The sequence below is a fragment of the Bos taurus genome, chromosome 28, assembly GCF_002263795.3.
Source record: "Bos taurus isolate L1 Dominette 01449 registration number 42190680 breed Hereford chromosome 28, ARS-UCD2.0, whole genome shotgun sequence".
In the NCBI taxonomy this organism is placed as follows: Eukaryota; Metazoa; Chordata; class Mammalia; order Artiodactyla; family Bovidae; genus Bos; species Bos taurus.
In genome coordinates, this window is record NC_037355.1 from 12,880,834 (window position 1) to 12,893,805 (window position 12,972).

Sequence of the window (12,972 nt, forward strand, 5' to 3'; positions counted from 1 at the left end):
AAAGAATATGTATAACTGAGTCACTTTCCTGTATACCAGAAACTAACACAGCACTGTAAATCAGCTGTATTACAATAAAGTAAAATTATAAATGAGTTTTCACTTAGGACATTAAACTCAAGAATATAGAGAATTATTGGAGAAGAAAATGGCAACCCATTCCAGTAACCTTGCCAGGAGAATTCCATGGACAGAGGAGCCTGGCAGGCTACAGTCCAGGGGGTTGCAAAAAGTCAGGCATGACTGAGTAACTATCACTCACTCATATAGGATTATAGATAGCAGAGGAGTAAACACAGGTACACATAACCAAAAAAATCGTAAGGTTAAAGATAATGAAATTTTAGGACCAGGTTTAGAATTTTATCATTTTCATGGTATACAGAGATGTTGAAACATGTATGTGAAAGCAGGATTGAGATTTATTTGGGGGAAAAGCCAGAAGGGATTGAAACAGGGTTTGATGGTCAGGAGAGGTCCCCTGATGAGTAACTCTGATGTATTATAATAAAGAGAACATAACAATCCCCCAGTGGAGGAAATGGCAACCTGCTCCAGTATTCTTGCAGAAAATGCCATGGACAGAGGAGCCTGGTGGGCTACAGTCCATGGGGTTGCAAAAAGTTTTTCACGACTGAGCGTGCACATGAGCACACACACACTAACTAGAATAGAGCTGTGAGTCTGATCCTGCGGCAAGAGTGGTTCACTGCCGTGCTCTTTTGTTGCATATTTTTATTCATCATGAATCAGAGCTAGAAACAGAATTGCATGGGTTTTAGTACTGTTCCTTTATGAATCAGTGCTTTTAGAATATGGACTTGTTGCTCCTGGGTAGAATTGAAAAAGAGATGAAATTGGATGTATACACTGTTGTCATACTCTAGGCATGAAGAGATTAGGACCTAAAATGACCAGCTACCCCAAACCTAATACTGTTTCCTCTAAATATCCTTGTGAACTAATCTTTCTTGTCCCTCTATTTCAGAATTAATTAACAACAGCAGAAAGAAGTTTGACTTTAACAAAGGTAGAAAATGGTCCCATGATGACAAGCATGAAAGAATTCATTATGGAGAGAAGTCTTATGAATATAATAAAAATGAGAATGGCCTCTGTCTTAATGAAGACTCTGTTCAGCATCAAAAAATTCAAATTTTGGAGCAACCTTTTGAATACAATGAATGTAGGAAAGCTTTCCATGTGAATTCACTCTTTGTTAAACTTAAGAAACCTTACACAGGACAAAACACCTGTGAATACACTGAATACAGAAAAACCTGTGATATTTCACCTCTCATTGCTCAAAGAACACATCCAAAAGAGAATCACTATGAATTTAATGAATGTGGAGAAAATTTCTTTGAGGACTCCATTCTCTTTGAACATAGTGTTGACCCTTCAAGCCAAAAGGCAGACCTGACTCCAATTCAGACGACCCACTCAATTGACAATATAATTAAATATAATGAATGTGGAACCATAGTCTTTGGTGCACAACAGAGCATACACACAGGAGAAAAACCCTATGAATGTGGAAAAACATTCAAGCAGAAATCAGCCCACACAAAACATCAGAGAACCCACACAGGGGAGAAATCCTATGAATGTCATGAATGTGGGAAAAGTTTCTACAAGAATTCAGATCTCATTAAACATCAGAGAATTCATACAGGGGAGAAACCTTATGAATGTCAAGAATGTGGAAAATCCTTTAGTGAAAAGTCAACCCTCACCCAACACCATAGAACACACACACGGGAGAAACCATATGAATGTCAGAAGGCCTTCTCATTTAAGTCAGTCCTTACTGTACATCAGAAGACACACACAGGGGAGAAGCCCTATGAATGTTATGAATGTGAGAAGGCCTTCCTAAGAAAATCAGACCTAATTAAATGTCAAAGAACTCACACAGAAGAAAAACCTTACGAATGTAGTGAATGTGGGAAATCTTTCTCTGAGAAGTCAACTCTCACTAAACATTTGAGAACTCATACAGGTGAGAAGCCCTATGAATACACTGAATGTGGAAAAAATTTCCGTCAGCAGTCAGCTCTAATTGTTTATCAGAGAACTCATGTAAGACAGAAACCCTATGAATGTAATGAATGTGGAAAATCATTCTGTGAAAAGTCAAAACTCGTTGCACATCACAGAACACACACAGGGGAGAAACCCTATGAATGTAAATATAGACCTGTATATATGCCATCTACAAGAGACCCTCTGTAGACCTAGGGACACATACAGATTGAAAGAGGATTTAAAAAGATATTCCATTTAAACCTGAATCAAAAAGAAAGCAGGCATAGCAATACTCATATCAGATGGAACAGACTTTAAAGAATGTTATAAGTAAATACATTACACAGTGATCAAGGGAGCAATCCAAGAAAGATACAACAATTAGGAGCATCTCAATACATAAAGTAAATGCTAACAGCCATAAAAGGGGAAATTGGCAGTAACACAGTAGTGGGAGACTTTAACACCCCACTTACACCAATGGACAGATCATCCAGACAAAATAATACAGTTTTAACTGACACAACAGACCAGATAGATTTAATTTATATTACACAATACACCACTTGAAAGTGGCAGAATACACTTTCTTCTCAAGTGCACATGAAACATTCTCCAGAATAAAATCACATCTTCTGTCCCAAATCAAGCCCCAGAAAATTTAAGAAAATTGAAATTTTATCAAGCAATTTTTCTGACCACAATGCTATGGGATTAGAAATCAAGTTACAGGAAAACTAAAAAAACACAAACATGGAGGCTGAACACTGCATTGCTAAATAACCAAGAGATTACCAAAGAAATCAAAGAGGAGATAAAAAATACACAAATTACAATAAAAACTCGATGATACAAAACCTAAGTGATGGAGCAAAAAAAGTTCTAAGACAGAAGTTTATAATAATTCCATCTCATGTCAAGAAACAAAAATCTCAATCTAACTTCACACCTAGAGCAACTAGAGAAGAGCAAAACCCAAAGTCAGTAGAAGGAAAGAAAGTTCATAGCAGAAATGAAACAGAAATGAAGAAAACAATAGCAAAGAACAATAAAAGTTGATTCTTTGAGAAGACAAAACTGATAAACCTTTAGCCATACTGATCTAGGGGAAGAAAAAAAAAAGGAAGGGGAGGATTCAAATCAAGAAAATCAGAAATGAAAAAGGATTAATAACTACTGACACTGCAAAAATGCAAAGGATCATAAGAGACTATTACAAGCAACTATATGCCAATAAAATCAACAATCTGGAAGAAATGGACAAATTCTTGGAAAGGTATAACCTTTTATGACTGAACCAGGTTAGGATTTTCCCAGATTGGGAAACAGACCAATCACAAGTAATGAAATTGAAAGTATAGTTTAAAAGTCTTCCAACACACAAAAGTCCAGGAAAAGATGGTTTCACAGGCAAATTCTAGCAAACATTTAGAGAAGAGTTAATACTTATTCACAAAGTCTTTCCGAAAATTGCAGAGGGAGGCACATTACCAAATTCATTCTACAAGGCTGACATCACTCTGATACCAAAATCAGGCAAAAAAAAAAAAACACACAAAAAAGAAAATGACATCAATGACACTGATGAACAGATATAAAAATATCACTGATTAACACAGATAAAAAATTATTCAGCAAAATATTGGCAAACAGAATCCAACAACACATTCAAAGGATCACACACCATGATTAAGTGGGATTTATCTCAGGATTGCAAGAACTCGTCACAAAACACACAAATCAATGTGCTACACTGTATTAAAAAATTAAATAGATGAAGTAAAAGCTTTTAACAAAATTCAACAGCATTTATGATTTAAAAAAAAAAAAAAAAGCTCGCCAGAAAGTGGGCAAAAAGGGAAACTACCTCAGCATAGTAAAGGCCATAAACACAACCAACCTAGAACAAACATGATTCTCAATGGTGAGATACTGAAAATATTTCCTCTAATATCAGAAAGAAGACAAGGAAGTACACAATAAGGATGTAAGGATATCCACTCTCACCACTCTTATTCAACATGGTTTTAGACATCCTAGCCAAGGCAATCAAATAAAGAAATGGAATCCAAATTGGAAAAAAAGTAAAACTATCACTTTTTCCAGATGACATACTATATGTAGAAAATCTTCAACATGCTACCAGAAAATTACCAGAGCTAATCAATGAGTTTGGTAAAGTTGCAGGGTACAAAATTAATGCAAAGAAATCTGCTCTCCTATACAATAAGAATGAAAGATCAGAAAGCAAAATTATGGAAATAATACAATTTATCATCCCCAGAAAAGAATAAACTATGTAGGAATACAGCTCTATAAGGAAGGAAAGGGCTTCCCCAGTGGCTCAGATGGTAAAGTGTCTGCCTACAATGTGGATGACCCAGGTTCAATCCCTGGGTCAGGAAGATCCCCTGGAGAAGTAAATGGCAACCCACTCCAGTACTCTTTGCCTGGAAAATTCCATGGACTGAGGAGCCTGTCCATGGACAGTCCATGGGGTCACAAAGAGTCAGACATGAGTGAGCGACTTCACTCACTCACTCAAGGAAGCAAAAGACCTAGACTCAGAAAACCATTTAAAAAACTGATGAAAGAAATCAAAGATGACACAAATAGATGGAGAGATTATACCATATTCTTGGATTGGAAGAATCAGTATTATCAAAATGACTATATTACCCAAAGCAATCTAAAGATTCAACACAATGCCTATCAAATTACCACTTGAAGTTTTCACAGAACTAGAACAACAAATTTTAAAATTTGTATGGAAACACAAAATACCTCAAATAGCCAAAGCAACCTTAAGAAAAATGGAGCTGGAGAAATGAGGCTCTCTGACTTCAGACTATACTACAAAGCAACAGCAATCAAGACCATAATGGCATCATAGAACAAATATAAATGAAACAGGATTGAAAGCCCAGAGATAAACCTGTGCACTTGTGGTCACTGAATTTAGGACAGAGGAGGTAGGAACATTCAATGGAGAAAAGACAATCTCTTAAATAAGTGGTTTATTTATTTATTTTTTTAAACTAGACAGATACATGTAAAAGAATGAACTCCCTAACACCATACACAAAAGTAAACTAGAAATGGATTAAAGGCCTAAATGTAAGTTTAGGTGTTATAAAACTCTTAAAGAGGAAAACATAGGTACAATAGTTTCTGACATAAACCACATCAAGATTTTTTTTTTACCAACCTCCTACTTTCATTAGAAAGTAAAACAAGTGTGACCAAATTGAATTTTATGGAAATTATAAACAAGAAAAGATAACCCTCAGAATGGGAGAAAATATTTGCAAATGAAGGAACTGACAAAGGATTCATCTCCAAACTTTATGAACAGCTCATGCAGCTCAGTATAAAATAAACAACCTAATCAAAACATGGGCAGAGGACCTAAATAGACTTTTCTCCAAAGAAGACATGGGCTTCCCCAAAAGTGGTGCAATGGTAAGGAATCTGCCTGCCAATGCAAAGAGATACAGGTTCAATCCCTGGGTTGTGAAGATTCCCCTGGAGGAAAAAATGGCAACCTGCTTCCGTATGCTTGCCTGGAAAATCCCATGGACAGAGAAACCTGTGGGCTGTAATCCATGTGGTCGCAAAGAGTTGGAGATGACTGAGCACACACACACGTGCCAAAGAAGACATACAGATGGCCAAGAGGCACATGAAAAGATGCTCAACATCACTAATTATTAGAGAAAGAGAAATCAAAACTGCAGTGACATATCACCTCATATGGGTCAGACCATTATCATAAAGTCTACAAATAAGTGTGGAGAAAACAGAACCCTCTTGCAGTTTTGGCAGGACTGTAAACTGATACAGCCACTATGGAGAACAGTATGGAGGTTCTTTAAAAAAGTAAAAGAACTACCATTTGACCCAGCAATCCCACAACAGGGCATAGACCCTTAGAAAACCATAATTCAGAAAGACACAGTGTTCACTGCAGTACTATGTACAATACTCAGAACACAGCAATAATCTAAGTGTCCATCGACAGATGAAAGAATAGGTGGTACAATGGAATATTACTCAGCCATAAAAAGAAACAGAATTGAGTCATCTGGAGAGATGTGGGAGTCAACAGTCTGTCATACATAGTGATGTTAAGTCAGAAAAAACTAATGTCGCATATTAACAAATGCGTTAGAAAGGAAAAAGTAATTTGTGTATAGAGATAGAGTTCAAGCAAGTGTAAGGGGTAGGTGGAAGAAATGCAATTCAGAGTTGGGAATTGTGAGTTTTTTGTACTATGCTTATGACTTTTTTTAAGTTTGAAATTCTCAAGCAAATGTTTGAAAGTTTTAAGTTAACTGACAGAGAGCCTACCACATTACAGAAAAAGAAGTGAAGCCATAGTAGTGTCTCAGATACAGAAAAATATGATAAGATTTTACACACATTCATGATTTCAAAATAGAAATAGGAGACTTAATTAAAAACAAAAAGCTAACTTACAACAGACATCATACTAAACAGATAGATACTGGAATGTTTCTTCCTTATATTAATAGATATGAATGCTTGTTACCACCACTTCTATTTAACACTGGACTGAATGCTTTAGCTAGGTCATTAAGGCCAAATAAAAATAAAGCATCAAAAACTGGAATTATATGCAGGTGATACCATTGTATACATTAACAATGTCTATGGGAAAAGTATTAGAAGTGAATTAGCAAATGATTTAAAAATCATTTTTATGTATAAATAACAAATAGAAAATATAAGTAATATCAGGAGAAATGTATCCTTCCTGGATAGGGTGACACAGACCAGATTTATTCTGCCTGACAAAAGTGGGTAAAGAAAAATAAAGGAAATAATTATTTTCAAGTCACTAGACATACAGCAGCCCTACAACAGTTCCAGAAATAATAATTTAACAGTGTATCACAAAATTGAGACATTTAAAGACAAAATGAAAGGTTAAAGATGGAGGAGCAGAATGACATGAACTCACCCCTTCTTACAGAAACATCAACATCAAAACTAACTGCTAAAAAACCACTGACAAAAAAAACACTGGAACCAAACAAAAAAGATACCCTACATCCAAATCCACAACACAATGGTAGGAAGGGTGCAATCATGATAAAATCAAATCCCATACATGCCAGGTGGGTGACCCACAAACTAGAAAACATATCACAGGAGTAGAACTTCTGAGCCCCACATCTGGCTCCCCAGCCTGGGTTTCCAGCATTGGGAGGAATAGTCTCCAGAGAATCTGGTTTTGACAGCTAGCAGGATTTGATCACAGAAATTACACAGTACTGGGGGAACAAACTGCACTCCTAGAGGGCACACATAGGGTCTTTATACACAGCAGGACTCAGGGGAAATGCAGTGACCTCATAAGAGACTGCGCTAGACTTAACCATTAGTATTGGAGGGTCTCCTGCTGAGGCAGGGGATGGCTGTGGCTCGTTGCAGGGACAAGGACACTGGTAGTAGCAGTTCTGGTGAATACTCACTGGTGCCACTGGAGGTTTCCATTTTTCACCAAGACAACAACCGGCAGGTTCCAGTGCTAGGATCTCTTAGGCGAAACTACCAACAAGGTGGGAACACAGCCCCTCCTATCACCAGACAGGCTGCTCAAAGCCTTCCTGAATAAAGAGCTATCCAATAAACATCCCCTGACACTGCCCTTTCCACCAGACGGACAAGACCTAGCTCCATCCATCAGTAGGCAGTTACCAATAACTCCCCCCCCACCGCCGCCCGCCCCCAGAGAGCCTACATAAGTCTCTTGGCCTCATCCATCAGGGAGCACACAGCAGAAGCCAGAAAAACTACAATCCTGCAGCCTGTGGAATGGAAACCACAGTGTCAGAAAATCTGACAGCAGAGGAATATGTCCCAGATGAAGGAACAAGATAAAGCTTCAGAAAATCAACTAAGTGAAGTGGAGATAGACAACCTACCTGAAAAAAATTCAGAGTAACAATAGTAAAGATGATCCAAGATCTCAGAAAAATAATGGGGGCACAGATACAGCAGATACAAGAAATGTTTATCAAAGATGTAGAAGAACTAAAGAAAAAAGATGAACAATAGAAAAACTGAAATGAAAAATACACTAGAAATAATCAATAGAAAAACAGAACAGATCAGTGGCCTGGAAAACAGAACACTAGAAATCACTGCCATGGAATAGAATAAAGACAAAGGAATTAAAAGGAATGAGGACAGCCTTAGAGATCTCTGGGACATTAAATGCACAAACGTTCACATTGTAGGGGTCCAGAGAAAGAGAAAGGATCTGAGGAAATACTTGAAGAAGTAACTACTGGAAACTTCCTTAGCATGGGGGAAAAAAAACAGTCACCCAAGTCCAGGAAGCAGGCAGTCTCAGGCAGGATGAACCCAAGGAGAAATATGCCAAGACACACAGTAATCGAACTGACAAAAATTAAAGATAAAAAATATTAAAAGCAACAAGGAACATACAGGGCAACTCCCATAAAGTCATGAGCTGATTTCTCAGCAAAAACTGTGCAAGCTAGAAGGGAGTAACACAATGTATTTAAAGTTATGAAAGGGAACAATCTATGACCAATAATATAAAAGATAATTCAGTACCACCAGACCAGCTTTGCAGCAAATACTAAAGGAACTTCTCCAGGTGGGGAAGAAAGAAACGCCACAACTAGAAATAAGAAAATTATGAATGGAAAAGCTCACCAGTAAAGGGAAACACACTAAAGGTAGGAAATCATTTATTTGCACACAAATATGACATGAAAACGTATAACTGTGAAAAGACCAGAGCACAAATGCAAGATATTGGAAGTGAATCTGAAATTACAAGATGAGCAACTTAAAACAATCCTGTTTATAGACAGTCTGGTATATCAAAACCTCATTATAACTGCAAACCAAAAATCTACAACAGATACTTTAAAAAAGGAATCTAAGCACAACACTAAAGTTAGTCATCAAATCACAAGAAATAAAAGAAGAAGGGGGAGAAAGACACCTGCAAAAACAAATCCAAAACAGCAAAAATAAAACATTTACTTAGCATTGATTTGAAAACTGTCTTCTCCCTAAACTGAATGGCTAATGTAGTACAAAACTAATCACCAATCCACAGCAGGTTTGTTGTTGGAAATTAACAAGTCTGAATCTAAAATGTACGTGCAGATGCCATGACCAAAGGCAATAGCTGAAGTAGCAAAATAAAGCTATAGGACTTAGACTGCAAGGTAAACCTTACATGGTGACTGCAGGCAAGGAATCAGAAAGCTTCTTGGCAGGAAAGCTATAACAAACCTAGACAGTGTGTTGAAAAGCAGAGACAGGGGTGCAGTCCTAAGATGGTGGAGGAATAGGATGGGGAGACCACTTTCTCCCCAACAAATTCATCGAAAGATGATTTGAATGCTGAGCAAATACCACAAAACAACTTCTGAAGGCTGGCAGAGGACACCAGGCATCCAGAAAGGCAGCTGGGTCTTCAATTGTCTTTGAAAGGAGGTAGGACAAAATATAAAAGGTAAAAAGAGAGACAAAAGAGGTAGGGACGGTGACCCATCCCAAGGAGGGAGTCTTAGAAGTTTCCAAACACCAGGAGACCCTCTTACTGGCGGGTCTGTGGGGAGTTTTGGAATCTCAGAGAGTAACATAACCGGGAGAAAAAATAAACCCCACAGATTACAGGTCTAACTACAACTCCCAGAGGAGAAGTAGCCCAGACACTCGTGTCCTCCACCAGCAAGCGGGGACTGAACGGGGAGGTGCGGGCCGCACTGCTTAGGGTAAGGATCGGGCCTGAATGCCCTGAGGGCAATCTGATGGAGCTAACCTGAGATAGCAACCCAAACTGTGAGATAGACAGAGGAAAAAAAAAAAAAAATAGGAAGGAAAGAGAGAAAAAGAGTACTTTCCCACAAAAAGCTCTAACCTAAGGCACTGCCAGGCGGCACACAGAACAAAGGACTAAGCGAATACCAGAGGAGAGCTAGCCCACTGCGGACCGGCCCATCCCCCACTGGAGGCACAGAGGCAGGTGGGTGCCAGCCAGAGCTGGAAGGAAAGAAAGGGGCAACCTCTACCAAACTGCGAGGAGGCTCTCAGTTGCTAACCAAGTCTTCCTGGGATCCTAGACAGCTAACACACATCAGGAGGGTCGCAGCCAGAGATCAGCTTCCCAGAAGAGACACATGGCACACCTGAGATGCAGCTGCACACCCAGAAAACCAAGCGGCTGGGACCGGGGAGGTGATAAGACGCATGGCACCAGAGGAGTGTGTGCTCGCCAAACACCTGGTCGCCTGAGCTGCTTGGACCTGGGAAGGGCACAAAATGCAGGCACAACTGAGTCTGTGCCTTTGTGGAGTACCTGAGAACCTGAGCCTGAGCTGTGTAGATCTGGGAAGTGCATGCAACCCAGGGCCCACCCCAGAAAGTTCCCCGGCAGAGCAACCTGGAGCCTAAGCAGCGTAGACCAGGAAAACACACACGCCGTGAGTGGGGGCAAACACAGTGTGACCCAGACACTGCGAGCACTCCCCACACATGCAAATGGTATTTGTTTGCAGTGTTCCTCCCTCCCTGTAGCACATTTGAACAAGTGAGCCTAAATAAATGACCACCTTTGCCCCCTTGTGTCAGGACAGAAGTTAGATAAGGAAGAGACTTGCAAAGAGAGGTAGCCAAAATAAACCAAGAAGAGGGAATGGCTCTGGAAGTGACAGGTGCAACACAGTAAAACCCTGTAGTTAACACTGGCTACGTTGGAAGGGACCTGTAGACTTTGAGAAGAAGTATAAGGTGGAACAAGGAACTATCTGAAACTGAACTGACCACCCACTTCCCTCAACAGCTCCAGAGGAATTCCTAGATATATTTTACTATTATCATTTTTAAATTTCTTTTTAAATTTTTTAAGTTCTTTAATAATCCTTTAATTTTCATTTTTAAAATCTACTATTAACCTTGAAAAAAAAGACCCTATTTTTAAAGCAAATATCATTTTTTATATAACTTTTGCAATTTTTTTTTAATATTGTATTTTTGAGAGTCTAACCTCTACGCTAGATTTTTAATATTGGCTTTTTAGTAATTGTTATCAAAATTGTACCTTTAAAAATCCAATCTTCAGTACCCATTTTTACTTAGGAGTGTGATTCCTCTCCTTTCTCTCCCCCAGGTCACCTCTATCTACTCCCTACCCCTTCTCTTCTCTACTTAACTCTGTGAATTTCTTTGGATGTCCCGGGCTGTGGAGAAAACTTAGGGAACTGATCACAGGATAGACTGGTCTCTCTCCTTTTGACTCCCCCTCCTCTCCTCCTGGTCACCTCTATACTCTTCCTCCCTCTTCTCTTCTCTATGGAACTCCATGAACCTCTCTGAGTGTTCCAGACTGTGGAGAGCAAATAGGGAATTGATTACCGGCTAGACTGCTCTCTCCCTTTTTGATTCCCCCTCTTCTCCTCTTAGTCACCTCTACCTCCTTCTTCCCTCTTTCTTCTTCATGTAACTCTGTGAACCTCTCTGGGTGTCCCTCACTGTGGAGAATCTTTTCACCATTAACCTAGGTGTTTTTTCATCAGTGCTGTATGGATGGAGAAGTCTTGAGGCTACTACAAGTATAAGATGGAAAGCCAGGGCTAAATCCAAAACTTGAGATCACCAGAAATCTCCTGACTCCAGGGACCATTAATTGACAAAAGTTCATCCAAAAGCCTCCATACCTACACTGAAACCAAACTCCACCCAAGAGCCAACAAGTTTCAGAGCAAGACACACCAAGCTACTTCTCCAACAAAGCAGGAACATAAACCTGAGCACAAAAATACAGGCGGCCAAAAGTCACACCAAACCCACAGACACCTCAAAACTCACTACTGGACACTTCACTGCACTCCAGAGAGAAGAGATCCAGCTCCACCCACCAGAACACCGACGCAAGCTTCCCTAACCAGGAACCTTGACAAGCCACTCATCCAACCCCACCTACAGGGAGGAACATCCACAATAAAGAGGAGCCACAAACTTCAGCATACAGAAAGGCCACACCAAACAAAGCAACCTAAACAAGATGAAAAGGCAGAGAAATATTCAGCAGGTAAAGGAACATGATAAAAGCCCACTAAGCCAAACAAAAGAGGAGGAAATAGGGAGTCTAACTGAAAAAGGATTCAGAATAATGATAGAAAAAATGATCCAAAATTTTGAAAACAAAATGGAGTTACAGATAAATAGTCTGGAGACAAGGATTGAGAAGATGCAAGAAAAGTTTAACAAGGAGCTAGAAAAAATTTTTTTAAAAAATCAATCAATAATGAATAATGCAATAGCTGAGATCAAAAGCACTCTGGAGGGAACTGAGAGGGTAACAGGCAGGAAGGCCAGGGGTCTCCACAGGGAGGAAACAGCCTGCAAGTGTCAGACATTTTTCTCTCTCTTAAGCAGCAGGAGGAAACAAACTAGCGATATTTTTTTCTTCTCTATACAAATTTAAAAGGTTTCTATTAAAATACTGTGTTGCCATAATGACACCTGGTTTCACTTGAAGTTAACTATTCTCAAACCTGGAGTTAACCAATGCATTTTCCTTATGGAAATGTTTGTCTTAAGCTATGTTAATGTACTATGCATTTACCCCAGACTCTGTCTTCAAGTTGGTTCCACCTAATGGCTCAGAACCTACTTGACAAACCAGTATGTTATACTCAGATATTGTTCCCCTAATCTATGTAAACGAAACTATTTGTATGGTAATCTGCCCTTCTACAAGATTCAAGTTAATCATTTTATGGCCTAGGATGAATCATCTGGTGCCAAGATTATCCCAAAATGCATCTTATGGGTGAGGGGCCTGGTGCCATTCTGAGTTTTAAGACATTCCTTTCTTTCATTAACAGACTGCTAGTGACTATATAACACCCAGCTGAAGACTAGCGAGGG

At 39.2% G+C, this 12,972-nt stretch overlaps 1 protein-coding gene across 6 annotated transcripts in view; it reads left to right on the forward strand.

Moving 5' to 3' along the window:
• Nucleotides 1-3,831, forward strand: part of LOC104970913 (zinc finger protein 37A) — a 35,774-nt gene extending 31,943 nt beyond the window's left edge. For all 6 annotated transcript variants that reach the window (XM_010820460.4, XM_010820461.4, XM_010820462.4 and 3 more), the window contains one exon: nt 989-3,831. In XM_010820460.4, coding sequence (XP_010818762.1) covers nt 989-2,235 — 1,247 coding nt within the window. In that variant the 3' untranslated portion in view covers nt 2,236-3,831. The remainder of the gene's footprint in view (nt 1-988) is intronic.
• The last annotated feature ends 9,141 nt before the right edge of the window (nt 3,832-12,972 follow it).